The sequence below is a fragment of the Pyxicephalus adspersus genome, chromosome 5 (genome assembly GCF_032062135.1).
Source record: "Pyxicephalus adspersus chromosome 5, UCB_Pads_2.0, whole genome shotgun sequence".
Lineage (NCBI taxonomy): Eukaryota > Metazoa > Chordata > Amphibia > Anura > Pyxicephalidae > Pyxicephalus > Pyxicephalus adspersus.
In genome coordinates, this window is record NC_092862.1 from 134,743,291 (window position 1) to 134,762,769 (window position 19,479).

Consider the following 19,479-nt stretch of genomic DNA (forward strand, 5'->3'; position numbering starts at 1 on the left):
GGATAATCATTACATAACATTAGTAAGATGAATAGAGAATCAGTATCTTCTGACATGCATAAGGCAGGGACTATGGGCTCCATAATGTAGCCCAGCATACTGGGACTTGTTGTATACCAGCATCTGCAGATGTGCAGGTTGTCTCCTTTTACTCATGGGGAACAGACAAATAAATTTAGCACATGGTCCTGGTAAAGGCAACCATATGGCAAGAGGCAAAGGACAATTACAAAGGATCCCAAGCCTTAATAAAAAGCAGACAGCCCATTTTTTTACTCCTCACACTGCCATGTGAAGTGTTTTCCCACATGCTTCAGTCACTGATAGGTCCCATATCTTAGCAGACATTGCTAATGGACTTATCTCTGCCAGTCTGGGGACAAAGTCTGTTCACATTTATCTGTCATTTTCCTCAACAACAAAGCAGAAAATGAACTCTGAGAACTTTAAAAAGACAGCTACTAACCAAATACTTATTAAATAATGTGGATAAGACTAAAAAGTTAAATGAGAATGTATCTATTCATTGCAAAATGTGTATATAAGTTAAGTCAAACTTTTTTTTATGTTTGTATAAGTTGTAAAAGTATTATAATGGCTGTGAATTTTTGTATTGCTTTCTAGAAATATTAAAACCTTCTCATTGCTCTGCTAACCAGTCTACCTGCAGCAAAAGGGTGACAGGTGACTCTTTGGCACTTGTTGTGCAGCCATTAGCACCTCGGTGTCAGTAGCTGAAGCACTGATTGATTGTATTACCTAAAAAACATTGCATTGCTGAGCAGATTTAGTCCACATGCCAATGCAAGCCCTAAAATACCACTGCAGTTTTCAAATCAGTTCTTTAAGCAATGTATGTGGCTGAACAGATTCCCATAGACTTGGTGCAAAAAGTCAAATACAAAGAACTTTGGCTTTGTATGTAGGATCAGATTGATTATATATCATGTTATATGGAGATGTCACTGTTCCAGAAAGGTACATTTTTAATTTACAATTTAATTTAAATTTTATTTTACATTTTTTTCCATGTAGTTTCATCACATTTCCAGTAGAGCATACTCACAGTGTTTTCCTTCTCCTATTTCAGTTATACTTAATGAAGACACTCAGATGGTGCTGGACACTAAGTGGGGTGAAGTTGCTCTCTTGGTCATGTGAGGTTAGACGCGAGCACTATCACAGAGGTGGAGTTCACATGCTCCGTTCTACTCAGGGCCACCAAGTAATGATGTGGTATAAAGGTACCAGTTCCTGGTATTAACTTCTGCTTTCCATGCTGAATGGGGTGGGGTGCTGATAGGAGGCCAAGTCATCACATCCAGAATGGGGCAAGTCCTGACCAACTTGGGCTGAGGACACGGGGGCTGAATGATGCCAGCAATCAGACTGGTAGCAGAAAAAAGTAGACTAGGATTTTTGGATTGTACATTTTATGTTCTAATGGGATATGAACTGTTAACTTATTATTTTTGCCTGCAGTTGTGCTTTAAGGCGGTAAAAATAGCTTAAAGTTGATAACATTCTAATTGAACGTAAGATACGTTACAAACATAAACACATTGCAGACTGGGAACTTTGCCCGGTCTGTAATTGCAGAGCTAAAATATAAGTGGACTTCCATTACATATCCCTCAAAAGAAAGCTTCTAAAAATAGAGCAATACTAAACTAATGTATAACATTCCGCGGACTACAAGGTAAAAGCACACATCTGTCTGAAGGCAGATCTGTTACATAACACTGGGGAACATGGCTGGGAACTGACTTACTTCGACACAAGTGGACATTTATATCAAATAGTAAAACCGTATTTATCTTCCAGTGACATCATGTTTATCTTGATAAAAAGTTTTTTACAAAATGGGAAAAGTAACTTTTTCCAGCTGATTTTCAGAACAGATGAGATGGACAAAGATTACAAAAGATTACAAAACTGACTATAAACAGATAGTGGGCGCCAAATCTACTGCAATGTAAAATAGTTCTATGTATAAATGTATGCGAGATTTCATTGGGCATGCAGGCGGAAACAGTATTGGTGCCATAAGCCTTGAGAGAAAATCTAGGGCAGCTTTCTCAACTTTTTATTATAGGGGAACCCTTGAAATAACTTTAAAATATTCAGGGAACCCCTGCTTTAATTACTATATTCATAGATAACAGGACATTAGTGTGGTGGTCAATTGAAAGGACACTTCTTACATTGCTGGTCATTGGGAAGAATGTCACCCCTACAGATAGCCGAAAAGATCATTGGTGTCACTTAAACTGACCTTAGAGGAACAAATTGATCATTGTTCAAGGAACCCCTAGCAACCTCTGAGGGAAACCTGCTTGACAAACACTACTTTTCGGACTTGTTGGGAAAATCCATCTAGTTTCAAGGGCCACTAATATCACCTGGTGTCCCATAGGTTCCTGCCCATACCTGCAACACCCTCCAAATTCTTCCCATCATGGTCAATCTCAGGACACTCTCACAGTCTAAATGTTAGAACTTGGAGGTTGCCCTAAAGCTTGTCTGCCCCTTTATATTTACCACACCTCCCTCTTGCCCTCAGTTGCCTTTCATTTGGACCGACCAACAAGAATGTGCAAGAATGGAACTTAGCAGGAAGATTCAACACTATCCAGATGTCTCAGGCATTGACTATTATCATGGATCAGAATTTGGATATAACAGGAAGGCTTGGGGTGCTCCTTCAGGTAGTGCAAGTTTTTTTACTTGCAGCAACATTACTGTAATGATGTCATGTCTATTGAGCGTTGGCAACCTGGATATTAAAATTCAGACAGAGAAAAGTACAACTTTCATCAATATAGATATCTACACTTCAGGGAGATCAGGGAGATCAACTATTGTCATATGCACTACAGAACGTTTGACCAAAGGATAGCCACCATTTCAAGAAAAGAATACCAACCTTAGACTTTGAGCCTGATTTATTATTTCGCTCTCCAAGACTGGAGAAGATAGACTATCATGGATGAGCCTGGGTCATCTAGCAAACTGAAATGGATTTTTTAAAAGCCATTTGCTATCAGTTGGCACATATTATGAATCCTGGACCAGATCCATTTCAGGTTTGCTGGACCACCCAGGTTTCTCTCCTATTAATTATATTTACCAACTACATGGCCATCCTGACAGTTGGTGTTTCTCAATAAAGTATGATGTGGTGACAGGGTCTCTTTCTGTCTCTAGCATTCACCAAAAAGTAACATAGAAGTTTATATAAGATAATGGAATCACCATTTTGCTTAGTGCTCTGCAGCAGGAGGTCTACTAGTGCCGCTGCATTTGATATCCAAACAGGGATGAATGCAGCTACACTAAAGAGGTGTGAAAGACAAAGCACAGGTATACAACCAAATATTCCCTCTTTACAAGGTGCCTGAGCAGGATATGGCCTCTCTAAGCAGTCTACATCCTAATGGAAAGTGGAGTTCATGTTCTGGGTAAACAGTTCCTAGCCTGGGGGCAAGTGACTTTGTACTCCAAGCCTGGGCCTCAGATATAAACAGATTCCTACAGGCCTGCCTTGCACGAATCCTGCTATATCAGTGTGTGCTATGTGATCACAACTACATAGACGCTCCACTGATATGCTTTTATTTTGTTGATTTGTATTGTTTATGTAAAACAAATGAATTCTGCAAAGCGTAATGTACATCTATACTATAGAAATAACAATGATATAATGGTGAGAGATCGCATTGGCTGATGGTGTTAGGGAGGTTCCTGTCCCCGGACATCTACCAGCCAATCAAAATGTGAAAATATAGCTGGGTAATATCCCACATGTCATAGAAAAAGGACTTTAAATGGTATGATAAGGTGAAAAGCCAATCAAAATGCTCAAAATGCAACTAGCTTTAACATGGTACGCAACATGCCTGCCCCTGTTTATAGAATTCAAAGTTTTATGCAAGATTTGGATACATGAGGTCTTTGATTTGCCATTTTAGTCATAGTGACCTTTGCCTAAGCAGAATGAGACAGGTAGAGAAACACATATCATTAAACTAAACTGATAATAGAAGATAGAATCGGTGTGCGCTTCTCGTTTATTATCCAATTAGTAAACTAAGGAGGTCTGGACCGGCTGAAGGTTCATATTTTCAGAAGAGGTCCAGGACCTGACATAGCGTATAACAAAAGTGCTGGGCAACAGGACTGGCAGGTAACCCCTTTTTTGGTATCTATATATCAATTATGTATTTGCTTGTGAAACATTCTTCTTTAATTAACAAAATGTATCTTGTCTGCCTCTATTCATGCAGTCAACGTCCTAAAGTATCCTATTCCCCTTCTAGAAATGAGCTGTGGCTGCAGGCTGATGCTATCTTGTATGTGACCAGAAGACTCTGCAAACGTTCCCAGGCTATGTATTCTTTCTGTAAAAAATAGAAAACATGTGTACTTTGATTTAAAAGAAATGAACCACATTTATGTACTTCTACTCTACGCCGGCGTTTGATCTTCTCTCTGGTGCTTTTGGAGATTACTAATGTCTGTGGAGGGGCCCATCGTTACCTAAGCACTACATGTCTCAGTAAGTATTGTTGTTGGGAAGCTTCATGCTGGGGTGACATGAAATCCTTATCTTTTGTCCTTTGCAAGGGGGAGATTACAAGAAAAAGAGTTCTAATACATTCAGAATAGGTTTGTACAAGAAATGATGGGTGTTCTTTAAAAAATATCCCTAATCTATTAAGTAAGGACAGGTAAAATGTTTGCTCCTTCAGCTGAGTAAAGCCCATTGCCCCCAGAGCATTATATGGTCGAACATTGGTGGATAATTGACTATCACACCAGTATGAGCTTTCCCAATGCAATGTCATGGCCATTAATATGAAGTTAGTCCTCATTTTTAAAAATATTACAGCTTCTACTATTTTAGAAATACTTTCCCTGGAATCCGTAATCTGTGGGAATCTGTGCCCATTCAGCCCAAAGAGCATTCGGGAGGTTGGGTATTGATGCTGAATAAGAAAATCTGGCTCACAATCAGTGCTGCAAGCAATACCAAAGATGTTCAGTAGGGATTGGGTCAAGCCACTCAAGTTCCTCCATACCAAACCTTGTCTTTATACAGCTGGATTGGTAGACAAGGACATAGTTGTGCTGGAACAGATACCAAGCCTTACCCAAAACTGATGCCACAAAGGTGAAAGGGTACCTACCTAAAATATCTTTGTGTGGTGTAGAATTGACAGTACCCTTCAAAAGAAGGATCTGAACTCAATCATTTGGAGGGGTGATCACAAACGTTTGCCCAAACAGTAGGTTTGATGGTCACAAACCTTTGGGCATGTAATGCATACCCAAGAACACAAAGAGCCTGATTTATTAAAGCTCTTCAAGAATCCAGAAGATAGACTATCATGGGGGAATATGGGTGGTTCAGCAAACCTGGAATGGATCAAAAAAAAGAAACTTTCCTTGCAACACTTCATACACCAGGCTCGCGGTTCTCACCACCACACAGCAAAGTCTAGCGTGCATACTATTTTCAGCCCTGTCTAGAGATTATGCCAAGAGTAGACTATTGTAACATAATAGGGAAATCGGACAGAGACTGCCAGACATTGAAATTACACCAACTCACATCACTTCTTTTTACAAGGTGTAGGGGATCGGACATGACAGCTCTGGAGCAAAGCTTTATTTGGATACCAAAGCAGGTTTGAAAGTTGAGCTTCCTTGTGGTAATGAGAAACCCACAGAGCCCTTCAGTCACTGACTTTTGGTAATTTTTGTGATGTATTGCATGTTTTTTTCTTCTGACATAATTAATGATACATAGTAAGAGATAATCAACATCAAATTCAATAAAATGAAGAATGCAGAATTTATTTGGCAACAACAAGAAGATGTCCAAGGTCTAATACACAGTTTAGTTTTATTTTATGAACCTTTCTATGAACTATAGCCCTCATCAGTGCCAAATATCTATCATCGGAAAATGTGTGCACACAAGCACCCAAAGTAACCCTGAACATTGCAATTTTACCGAGACTCAACCTTGCTTTATTATTATTACACAGCATTTATGTAGCGCCAACATATTACGTAGTCATGTCACTACCTGTCCCTCAAAGGAGCCCACAATCTAATGTCCCTACTTTAGTCAAATGTCTTTAATATAATCTAAGGCAAATTTTAGGGGGAAACCAATTAACCTAAAGGCATGTTTTTGGAAGAAAACCGGAGTACCCGGAGAAAACCCACACTGGGAGAACCTGTAAACTTTATGCAGATTATGTCCTGGCTGAAAATCAAACCTGGGACCTAGCGCTGCAAAGGCAAGAGTGCTAACCACCATGATGGTTTATATATTGTGGAAAGCTATAATTAAAGCCAAGTTTCAGAGTCCTCTAAATACCCTAAGGAGTATCCCTCACCTGTATTTTTTATTTTATGTTTTATAGGAGTCTTTAGGCTAGTTACATACTGCATTGGATCCTTTTCGAATCTTCGGTCCTTTGTGATGCAAAATTAGTACCAATGTGATGACATCAGTGCTGATCTGTGCATCATTTTACTATGAGAGTGGGGCAACTTGGTCATGCCTTCTTAGGAAATGAGACCTTCATGTCCCTTGTGCTCCTTGGACCCCTTAGAACTTTTTGGTGGTTTTGCAATGGGCTATGAATGTGTATTACTTTAAAGAAGCCCATTAATTTGGAATAGGCTTCCTTTGCACCCTAACAGCCCCACATTTGAAAAATGACTCTTCGTGCATCACAATCATGACACCAACTTTATGGAAGCACCATTTGTATTCCCTACAACAGAAGTTGTCTTGAGCTACCTTAGGCCACCATAGATGGCTGCATTATCAGGACGATTGTAAGGGACAATCATCTCATGCTTATGCATACCCCTCAGTTCAACTGCTATTGCATAGTACTGGAACCACCAGACAGACTCTCAACCAATCTCATCAAAATCAGTCATACTGGGTCGGTGACAGAATGATAGTCATCAGTTCCAGACAAAGTTTGACATCAGCCCAAAAAGTTCTATGAATACCTATCGACCAGACCTTTGGTGCTTTATAATGCTTGCTTAAGGTATCCTGTTATTATTGCCTGGATTCCTTTATTTACAAGCCTGTAACAGTTTTGCAGACAGTGAAGTCAAAATTCCCAATCTTAAAGCTTTTTTCCAGGTTAGTGGCTCATAAAATGCTAAAGCCAAGGGACCAGTATGACAGCCTGGCCAATAGCAAGAGTCCATACCCATCCATCGATAAATAAAAAAATTCTTTCTTTAGGACGATGAAGTGCAATTTGTTTAAATTTATACATTCCACACCAAAATCAACAGGGAACAATTATTGAATACAGCATTAAAAGTATCCAGCTGTTAGTTTATGGCTGGCAATAGGAAATGGCCCTTGAGTTCATAATTAACATGTGGAAGCTGTTACCACTGGTTGTTCCACAAGCAAACAGTAATAATGGGATAAAAATAAACAAGAACAAAATATGGAAATAAAAATCATCAAAGATCTTTTATTAAGTGCAAAAACACACACTGTACAGTTCTTTGAATTTGCGGTACTAGCAGGCATAACTGAGGACATGTAGAGGAAGAACAATGACCTTGGATCCTCGGGGCGCAATGCTAAAGGAATTATTAAGTATATGAAGGCAGTGGAGTAGATCAGAAATCTCTACTTTACAAGCAGAAGTGACAGAGTAGAATGAATGCACAAAGCAATGTACAATGAACAATTGGGGGATGCACACAACCTACTTGGTGACCATGAGTGTTATTTTACTAAGTGCCAGAGTCACAGATATGATGGGGGCAAAAGCAGAGCAAGATAAAGTTTGATTACTGGTGATGAAGGTCATGTATTAAACAGAATTTATTTAGCGCTAACATATTATGCAGCACTGTACATTAAATAGGGTTGGAAATGACAGATGAATATGGACAGTGACACAGGAGGAGATGGTCAGGACCTTAAAACACGATTAGCATGGATAGTGGGTCCACAGAGGGAAATACACATTGTCTGCTGGAAGAGGATTCGGTGGAGATATGAAAAGCCCTTGTCCTGTCCTGTCCTGCCGAGAACACCACATATACCACACACCACCTGAAGTATGCTGATGTGCTATAACCCGATCAATCCAAAAGAAGGCAACACACACATTGCATGACATCTCCTCAAACATCATGAATAACTGTTTTTACATATACACATTTAATACAAGAACAACTAAGACAAAGGATTCCCAGAGCACAAAGATTTCTTTAAAGACAACACAGCAGCAGATGCCCTATCGGATCAACATCATGGAGAGAAGCATCAATACAATAGGCAAGCAGAAAGCAATTTTATAAGGAAAGGTCACAAATAGCCTCTGTAGTTTGCTCATGACATGTTTTCTTTAAAGGACAGGATGGGGAATGAGATTATCAAGCTGCAACTCAAAATCACATTATATAACCAAAGGGAATAATTATTTCTACCAGTACACTTTACAGTCCAGTAGACCAAAAGTATCTCAGAATCCACAAATCTCCCTGTCTGTAAGTCAAAGCTGGTTAAGAAAACCTGTTTGGTCATTTCTGTGAATGTCAGATAAAATATCAATTAAAAAATAACTACATTTAAAAAAAGAGGATAAATAGAAAAGATCTAGTGTTGGATGGAGCGGGAAACAGTTGGATCTTCTGTTGGGTTTGTATAGATACTTGGGGCTCCCTTATAGAGATTCACCCTCAGATTTACAGTGCTATCTATTTAGTACTATGAATGTCGGATACAATAACAATATTTAAAATACCCATAAATTTTAAAAATGAAACTTTTTAAAGGCATATAATAAATAACAGAGCAGAATTTGGAATAAAACAGTGCATCAAATAAAGTCTCTATATGTGCCAAGTTGGCAAGCTGGCTAGCCCATGCTGACATTAAGAATGATTTGGTCATCAACTCACATCTAAAAACAACAGGGTTACACAATATGGGGTGGAATAAACTGTAGAAACTCATAAATGTTGACTGCACCTAAACTTTATTTTTTATTGTTTGTCTAAAGTCCCTTTAAAAGCATATATCTGTCTAAAACAAACCTATCCACTGGCTGACAACCCTACAGTGATTTCCATGCAGCACAAACATTGTTGTCACCATGTTCAGGGAAATAGAAAGATAACAGATCAGCAGTCAGGATAAATAGGTAGTAAAACAATATTACAGGGTTACTCAGAAATGCAAAATCAGCTGTGTAAATGCTACAGACAGACTGAACCATATATCAATTTTTTTTTTAGCAATAGTTGTAAATTTTTTTTTTAATACAATACCTAAACAGATAAAATATTTAAAAAATACTTAGATTTCAATACAATCAAATGTTTTGGAAACCAAACGGTCTTCCCAACCTGTGGGCGACCTGAAACTGTAAATGCTATGCACGGGGCAACAATGATGAACAAAGTGTTGTAGCCCACAGCAATCAATCCTATTGGAAACTTCATCACTTGAGAGTACACAGAACAAAGTAATGTGTATTTATTTTCCCAGAATGCAAAAGTGAAAGTGGAGAACACTTTAATATGTTACTTACTGGTATTGTCAAATGGAATACGTTTGCATCCGGTCGTCCCCGTCTTCGGGAATGGGCAGTTATACACAGCACCTCCTTCTACAATGTCGGGTTGGGTGGTGTTGGCTTTGGGTGCTCCAATCAGAACACTTGCCCTGTAATCAGAAATATAAAATAAAACTTTAACATTTTATAGTGAACAGCATAGCGTCCTATTCTTCCCATCCCGGCATGGTGGTCACTCACCAGAAACACCAACAAAATACCAAGTCCCAGTCTGCAGACAGAAGAGGCTGAGACCTATACAACAGATGGATTGGTAAATGTTCTCAGTGTTTATATTTATGATGGAAATGTAGTAAAATCCCTCCAATGATCCATAAGATCTTATGGCTAAGACTGCATCTAGTGTTAGATTGAATGTAGAACGATTGGATCTTCTGTTGGGTTTGTATGTATCTCTGTGTTTCCATTAGAGAGATTTCCCCTCACTTCCTATAAGGCAGGGGTGTCAAACTCTGACCCGGGAGCCAAATTTGGCCCACAACACCTTTTTTTTTGGCCCCCAAAGGAATCCTAAATATAAACTACAGCTGGCCCGCCGCTGCATTGAAATAGCGCCGCTACCACAATTTCCGGCATCACTCAATGAAGAGGGAGTTCCAGCGGCGGGCCACTCATAAGATTTAGCTCCGCATTGGCCGTGTCTGGCATTTCCAGCGCTCCCCCTCAGCTGTACGTTTCCTTGCTTCTCCAAGGCATAGACTTGAATGGTTGGATTTTCGGAGAAGATTATTGTTATTGTTAGCCTGGGCAAAAAGATTACCATTGAAATTTAACTCAGAAGGCTACAAATAGAGAAAGAGGCATGAGATTTGTTCTTAAATAAAATTAAAAAAAATATATTATGCCTCTTTATTATAGGCTTGTTCCAGATTGAATGCGAAGCAAAACCTCTTTGTTTCCATATGGAAAGGTTTTATATCTAATGAGAAGGAATCGTTTCCTCATTTTTTTCAATAAATTTCAAGGTTGGCTCGCGACTTTTAATTTTGGCCCTCCGTGTATGACACCCCTGCTCTAAGGGAACGACTGCAACAGTGACAAAGACAGCAATACAAATCTGAAAATCTTTCCTTCATGTACTCTAGAAAGTGGTTTTGATCTTGCTGGAGTTGCTATTGGAAATTACTCCTCCTAGATTGTAAGCTCTTCGGGGTGATGAAAACCCTACAGCTGTAATGCTCCCCTCCTATTCAGTGCTGTCCTGTGCTGTACCTATTCTCCACCAGTAGATGTCCTCAGTCTTCTGAGTTGAATGAAGCACGATATGAAAGTGGGCTTTAGGTTTTCCCTACTTTATCAAAAAATTAAATATTACCCACCTGAAGAGCCTTAAGTTTGTACTAATATGAATATTACATACAATTTAAGCCCATCAAGTGTCCTGCATCTGCTTCTGCTGATAAGGACAAGCATGCAGAAAATTACATCATCAGTCCTTTTCTGCTCCCTTACTGTCCAATGAGAGGCAAGGATGAGACTTAGCTATTTTGCTTAACTGCAGCAAAGATGCATCAGGTCACCAGACCATCTCTGCTGTCTATCAGGACTGTATGACATTCAGGACTGGATGGACAGAACTACCTATCCCTTGGCAGGTAAGTGATTTCCCATATTGGAACATCAACTGTGTATTAAGCTGTGAGCCTGCAGTTCAGGTTAAAGAAATCCAACAAATGAGTGAATATAAAATATATTTCAGATTCACTTGCTACATACTTCAGTGATTCTATAAAGGAATGAAGCTGAAGGATCAGCATGTCAGTAGATGTTATATTAGACTTCTTAGTACGGACACAGGGAAATGGTATTTGAGTTACCAATTTCTGCATTTTTAGAAGAAACACATCAGCTGCAGATCATGGACAAAAAATTTGTTAACAGCCCCCCTGAGCGTTGAGTCAGCAGAGAGAGGAGAGAGGAAGCGTTTTAGCGATGCAAAGCTCCTGGGTGAAAGTGAAACATTCACTTCCCGTGGTTAACTTGTTGAAAGCCGCGGACAACGCACAGCCATTAGGAACTCTGCGCCATTAACAGCCCGTCTTATTGATCTTCAGGCTGAAGCTCATTTTGTTAATGACGGGGACACACGTTGCAGCATTCTTAGGAATGTTTGTGTGTTAATAATGTACTCATCCAAAAACACTCAGGCGGTGGGGATTCCATTGTCCTTCCTAAAAGCCGACATGCAGAATCTGATACTTGGAGCATTTGTACGCCCAGTCAATAAAATCTCATAAAAGCTTAATGTCATTTCAAAAATTAATTTATAGATCTGAAAGTATCCTAAAAATAATATTGAGTAATCCTGCCGGGGGGTTCAGGCATTTATAGGGTCACAAGGCAAAAACAATAGGGAACAGAGGGAAACAGCCGCCCCTACAAGAGGAGAAATAATGGTACCCAGCATGTGGTGGGGGAATTATGGGGGCAATATGGGCCAGTAGAGGGGTGGAGGTACAGAAGCTTCCAGCAGGGTATGGGGCAAGCAATAGCTACCTTAGAAGGGTTTGGGAATACTGGTACCCAACATATGGTGGGGGAGAATATTAGTGCCCAAAGGGGTAGGAGAAGAACAGAAGGCCCCATTAGTGCAGAGGAACAATAGTGCCTAGTGGGGAATCAGGGAAGGAGGGGTAACAGAACTGTCAAATGAGGGTGAGGAGTAACAATAGTGCCAAGTGAGGGTGTGGAGAAATGATAGTGCCCAGTGTAGGGTGGCAGGGAACATTAGTGCCCAATGGGGGGTGTAAGAGTGCAATAGTCTCCATGAGTAATACCGGGAAGCATTGGTGCCTAGTGGCGAATTGGGGAAGGAGGGGGAACAATACTGAAAAGTGAGAGTTGGAGAAACAATGTGCCCAGTGTAGGGTGGGATTCTTACGTGATGGATAGGGCCACAGTTACAGCCCCCACCTAGAAGGGCCTTAAGCTGGCAAGCAAGAATCCCTCTTGGGGCTACATTTTCTGGGTAACTCATTTACATTAAGCATGCAATAACTCAAATCCATTACCTGAATAATTTAATAAGAATGAAGAGGACAGGAAAAATTGGAAAACCAGGACTTTTCTGGGGACCCAACAGTTCCCCTGGCTAGCAGCCACTGGTCTCAGCATCAGGATTTTACATAAAATTCACAGTAATTGAGGTTAAAGTGTTACTTACTTTCAGCAATTGTATAGAACTACTGGGATTTATGTAGCACCGATCCTGCCCAGTGGGTAACACCCTATATGCCCTTGGACCTCAACATCTCTTAGAATAAAACCCTTCATTCTTTCAAAGGAGATGACTGCAAGGGTCTAACCCACTGATCACACACTCACCAGGGTTTGGCCAGCTTTCAAGACAAAAATTCTTGTACCACTCTCATATCATTGGATTCTGCAGAGTAGGAGATAACATGATGCTGAAATTCCCAGAAGAAGCCCTACAAAACATCAAAACACTTTTCTATAAATTAGAGTTTATGGAATGCATTCCTAACCAATATTATAGAGATACATTTCTCCAATTTTTACCCCTAACTAAACCATTTAATTCGGGGTCAGTGGGAAAATGCCCCTTACTATTGTGACCTGTGGGCTGAATGACTTCTTTACAGTGGTAGTTAAAATTTCACCCTTATGGATGGGTAAAAATATTACTGGTGTTTGGAAGCTGGCTCTGCCAACAAATGGTTTAGAACTCTGCAGGTGCCATGAAACGGAAGGTCAATCAGTCACAGCTTAAATATTAGCCCAATGGAGGAACCTTATGGGTCCCATGTGCCCCTAGTTCAGAATGGCTGATCTAGAGGTTGGATAGAAGAAATTGTGTAGTGTTTGATTTTTGGGAATTTAATAATTTGTGTGCTGCAACAAAAAAGGACAAAAACTTCAGTGGTCCCAAAATAAATATATTACAGTAATACTACATCATTCATGTCATACAAACATGAAAAGTATGGATGTTCTTTGTATACCAAAACAAAAAGGAACTCACTCATGCAAAAGTACCTGACTAATAAAAGTGACAAATGACTGCATTCATAACACTCCGATCAGCCAGACTGTCTGTGATTTGTGAAACTCCTCTTAGTTTACCAACAAACAACTGTTTACATGAAATGGCCCTACAAGTTCTGTGGTATCTTTATTTCCACTTTTACTTTAACCACTTCCCACCAATTTTACACTTTTAAAACTCTGCTTACATCTCTTATCACAGTGCTGCTTTTAGGAAAGACACGTGGCAGATTCCTAGGACTCACAGCAATACATATGAATGACCATTCCATAAACAGCAATGGATTACCGCATTATCGTATGATCTAAACATTGACATTAAAAAATAATACTGACTTGATTCCGGTTGCACTGATCAGTAGTGATATCAGTAATGATTTCTGGTAACTTGCAAGAAGAATATCACAAAAATGTTTACTGCCTACAAAAAAATGTACATCCAAACCCAATCACTTAAATCTCACATCCCCAATGCACCACAATAGACGAGCAATGTGCAATGGCGAGGAAAATAAAGATGGAGGTGCATAGTTAACGTCATTGTGATGCATTGCAGCCCATGAACAATAAATATCTGACTTACAGAATGCACATAGTGTGACACAAGATGTAATAATGTAAGTTTTGCAACACATACAATTTTCTCTATTAATGGATTTTTTTTCTCCCCTGATGGCTCAGCCATATTCCAAAATGACAATGTCAGAAATCATGGGGCTGAAAATGTGGTACAGGGAAAATGAGACATTGGGCCTGATTTAATAAAGCTCTCCAAGGCTGGAGAGGATATACTTTTACCAGCCAAGCTGGGTGATCCGGCAAACCCAGAATAGATCTGGTCCAGGATTGAAAACATTTCTAACAAATAGCAAATGGCCTTTAAGGTATCCATTCCAGGTTTGTTGGATCACCCAGCTTCACAGTCTTGGAGAGCTTTAATAAATCGGGCCCATTAACTTCACACATGGATTAACCACCACAGAGCCCAGACCTGAATCTAATTAAGAATCTTTGGGATGTACTGGAGGAAACTTTACAGCGGCCTGACTCTCTCATCATCAATATAAGATCTTGGTGAAAAGATAATGCAACTCCAGGTGGGAATAAATGATGTAGCATTGCAGAACCTTATCAAAATAATAGCATGGTGAATGCATGTCATAATCTGTCATATTTGAAGAGCTAAAGGTGGTCCAATGATATACTAGAGCAGGCATGGGCAAACTATGGCCCGCGGGCCATATACGGCCCAATACGGTGGTTTCTCTGGTCCTTTGGGTGTTCCACAGCTCTGGCCGGTGCCCCCCCGAGCAGGGTCAGGAGAAAGACCCAGCTGGAGGGGGGGCACTGGCCAGAGCCACGGAACACGTCCCAGCTCGAGGAGGTGGACGCGCTGTGTCCCTGCACATAACCTGCCCACTCACCCATCACAGGCTCAGATCTGCTATGGGAGAGTGGGCGGTGTTATACCATTGTGACGTCACGTTAAGTGACGTCATGATGGCATAACCCCGCCCACTCTCCCATCGGCCTGGTTCCTCTTTCAAATTTTATTATGTGGCCCCTGACTGAAAACGTTTGCCCACCACTGTACTAGAGCGTGTTTCTCTATATATATTTATTATACACATTATATACTCCAGCAACAACAGCCACATTGCCCTTTCATTTTTCATCTTGTCTTTGCTGAGTCTGCAGTCCTCAGACAAGTTTGTTGGTTGTGTTGGGATGATGTAACTTGCATGCACATGGAATTGTGCGATCTGTGCACTGGCAGGTCAATGTGCCAAAATGAATAAAATATTGCCTACAGGCAGATAAAAAGCTTTTGGGCAGAAGAGAGTATCTGTCAAAAGAAAAACCTGCATGTCATCAGAGTTTGACTATTGGAAGGGTTTTAACTTTTACCAATGAATATCTAATAACTAGTACCTGCATTAACATTTACGCAACACCTTCCAACCAGCACAATCAACTAATCCAGGTGCAGAAGTAGCCAGGACGGGTCACTGTTCCATGGAATGGCATAATCAGTATTAGATACTTGGTAACCCAATGCTCGTCATCTGATACTCACATTTATTTTTCTTCCAAACATCACATTTAAAAAAGGCAGAAATTTACATTTTGCTTGTTTTCCCAGAAACTACCTTTTAAATGGAGTTAAAAAAAAGAAGAAATTACAGAAAGAATAAACACTCTTTAATACCGTCATTAACTATCCATGGAACCCACTTAAGTCACGTAAGAAAAGCAATGCGAAGAATGCAAATAGACAATTTCATGAATCCTGAGCCACATAAACATTGATGTGTGTTCCAAACATCCAGGATAAACAATGATAATGAGGAGCTCAGGATGGAAACAAAGCATCAGCACCAAGTTATCAGATATATCATCATATACAATATAACACCATTCCATAAAATGTATCGATAGGCAAAATGTTTTCTTACCATTGTCATTGGGAAAGAAAGTGATGAAGAGCCGTCGGTGGAAGTGGAATAGAGAGGAAGTCTTATCATGGAGACTTTAAACATGCATTAGTACTAAGAAAGGATTCCCCTGAATTTGGAAGGATTTCCATTCACTTCTCTTTGTATCAAAAGAAGGGGAAACATGGGAACTCTCCCTAATTAGAAACAGGAAAACTGAAAGGGCTTTTGTGGACAGAGTAGGAAAAGGTAAGACTTTTTTTACTTATGCTCCCATGAAGGGAATTTTATCTATTTGTCTTGGCAATTATTGTCACCTAGGAGAATAAGGGAGTATCCTTCATCATTCAGATGCCAGGTAAGGGGAAATCTTCCAATGGAGACAGATGTAATGGTGGCAACTAAACTGAAATTATGATTATTTTGGGGGGATTTCCCTTTACGTTTTGTCCTAAAACCACAAAAGAAAAAGAGAAGAAATTTCTCCAAAAACATTTTTAATAATAAATTACATTTTAAACAGCCCATACCATTTATTATCTATTGCTTTTTAACACATGTTGTTGCCTATATTTTATTTGAATTTATGTTCATGACATAGGGCACTAAGGAGGAAGTTCCTATTGGGGCCAGGCGCTACCAGTAAAACATATAGTTATTCTTTAAGCCAATGAAGCAAAAGGAAATGAATAATGTGCCGCCAGTGTAATGTCAGCCAGCGGGCGATGCTCATTATCGGGAACTGAAAGGCAGACAGGTGTCATGGAGAGCAGACAGAACTACAAAGTCCATCAGTCAGCGAGCAAGCACTGTAAAGGCAGCTGCAGACAGGAAGGAAGGTGAAGCTCTAGAAGCTGGACGTCAGGTCCAACTATTGCATGACATTTATTTTAAAATAAATGAATATTGTCAAAGGGACCGTGTCACAATTTTAAAAAGATGAAGACAGCAAGCAATTCATACTAGCTGAAAGATGTTGCAAATTTAACATTTATGGGATTGTTGGATGCCAAGGTCCCATGCTGCACTCTGTATTTTCATCTGCTGGCCCCTAAGTTATTGCAGGGTGCAGGCCAGGGGCCAGAAAAATCTCTTCTCTAGCTGGTGGGTGATCCTCAGTCATACCGAAAACTGATCTCTGCATCAAATTATATGACTTCAGGGTGCCTGCACTTACAGTATGTCCTCAGTCTTCTAGGTTAAATGACCATTTAACCTAGAATTTGGCCAATCTTGAAGAACAAGAACATCTTTAAAAGGTAGTCCCCGGGTTGCATACGAGAATGGGACTGTAGGTTTGTCCTTAAGTTGAATTTGTATGTAAGTCGGAACAGGTACATTATTTTAATAAATGCAATTAGGACAGATGTTTGTCTAAATATATTATTAGGCAGCTTGGTGTCAGTTACTGTGAGCTAAACACAAACAAAGCAAAAAAAAAAAAAGAACTTACGGAGCCCAGACATTTAATAACTTCTGGAGCAAGCTGTGCTTTGATATGCAAAAAGAAACAACTGCAAAGTTAGCCATGGTCATTAAAAAGTTACAAGAGCTTGCAGAAGAGCTCAGTCTCAGCTGTGTTTAGCAAAAGATTTCTTCGGCAAGTCATGCAAACCGCCCCCTCCCCCTTATAAGCCTCTGTCCTGCACACAAACAAGCAGGGAACCGCCTTTTGTATCTAGGAGTCGTACGTATGTCGGATGTCGTTAACTCGGAGTCTACCTGTATTGAAAAAGAAGTACTGCAGGGGCCACTGAAATGGCGTATTTCAGCAAAAGTTATTTAGCAACAATAAAAAAAGGAACAAATACAAAGAACACTAAATAACAGTACAACCTTAAATACATTTTCATGGTAGACTATAAGAATTTATTTGATTACTAAGCAGTGTAATAATTCAAGCTTAACAGTAATACTTTGATAGGTACATTGAATTTTGGGGTAATTTTTAATACTAAATATTATTTTGACATAAAGAAAAGTATATTGTTACCTGTTTTTATGTTTTGTATCATATTTTGTTTATTGTTATATATATATATATATATATATTGTTATAATAAAGTGTTTTAAAAAAAATACATTTTCTTTGTGGTAAAATCATTTTTCCAAACGCCCATCTATCATTTGGCTGGAATCAAAGTGGATGGTGGAATTAAACTCCAAGTGATGCCTCCCAATTGCAGCTTCTTTTGCCTGTGTTTTCAAATGCTTTGAATGTTGCTATTGTATATCATGAAAAATATGAAAAGAGACACCAAAATGCACAAAAGTTAATATAAACACCCAAAACTCATAGATTGGGAAAAAATCAGGAATTGTAGAAGGGAGATCCATAACATGTGATGATTTTGCCCAGCAGGCTCCACCTATGACTAATACCACGATTTTGGGTACTAACCCTTCAATGATTTTCCATTTCTCCACACGTAGAACTTTTATAGTGATGTGAACCATAGCTGTATGTTTTCTGGTTGCAGATGATGATCATGTTGTAGCTTTACAATTTTAGAGCTGGTAGATTACCTTTCTTTTTTATGGAGAACCCCAGATTATTCCAAGGTCTCCGAGTAATAAACATAATTCCTTCAGCATGTCCTCTCTATGGAAAATCATTTTAAACAGATTTTTAACACACAGGTTTGATGCACTCACGCTACAGATGCTTATGTTATGTCTCAGCTCAAATGTTGGCTGGATAAATAGCAATGCTGTGTGCTTTCAAAAACAAGCAAGATAGAAAATGAAATGCAGAACGGATATTTCTCAGCATACATTGGAAACACATGGCTGAGGCTGAACAAACTGGAGGAGATAATAGGCGATCTGCATTCTAACCGGTTAACAAACAGAAAACAAACATTTCTGGTTTGCATTACGCACAATGTAAAAGACGTGTAATCGGAGTGTAGCGGTCATGTCATCTGGCCATTTGGCTAGGCTCATATGGGACTCTCAATATTTGAGTTGTGGAAAAAAAAGAATCTGGCTGGCTTCTGTAAAGCATGAATCTTTATCATACACCCCACCCCATGCACCGAGCCAACATGATCCAACCAATGTTTATTTTGCTCTTCCTGATCATAAATCTTGACGATTATTCATTGGTGTCAACAGAATCAGGTGCAGCATGGCCCTAAATCTGAAAGTTCATTCATCCAACAGTCCCTGACTTTTTACCTTCTACATTGTTTCCAAAAAATAATAAAATAATGGACAGATTAACAGATTTTCGGGATTAATTGATACCAAAAAACCGATAGAGCTATCCTCCCTCCATTCTTCTCCACTGGAGTAGAAATACTACAACATGCATTTTGTGGCCGAACTCTAAATTGTGAACCAGATTGAAGCTTTTGTTGTCCCATTGAGTTTGCATTAGAAAGAACTCA

General features: G+C 39.5%; 1 protein-coding gene across 1 annotated transcript in view; it reads right to left on the reverse strand.

Moving 5' to 3' along the window:
- Nucleotides 1-19,479, reverse strand: part of ITGA8 (integrin subunit alpha 8) — a gene marked incomplete in the record, with an annotated part of 110,963 nt that overhangs the window by 86,562 nt on the left and 4,922 nt on the right. The window contains 1 exon segment of the mRNA XM_072413422.1: nucleotides 9,603-9,761. Coding sequence (XP_072269523.1) covers nucleotides 9,603-9,761 — 159 coding nt within the window.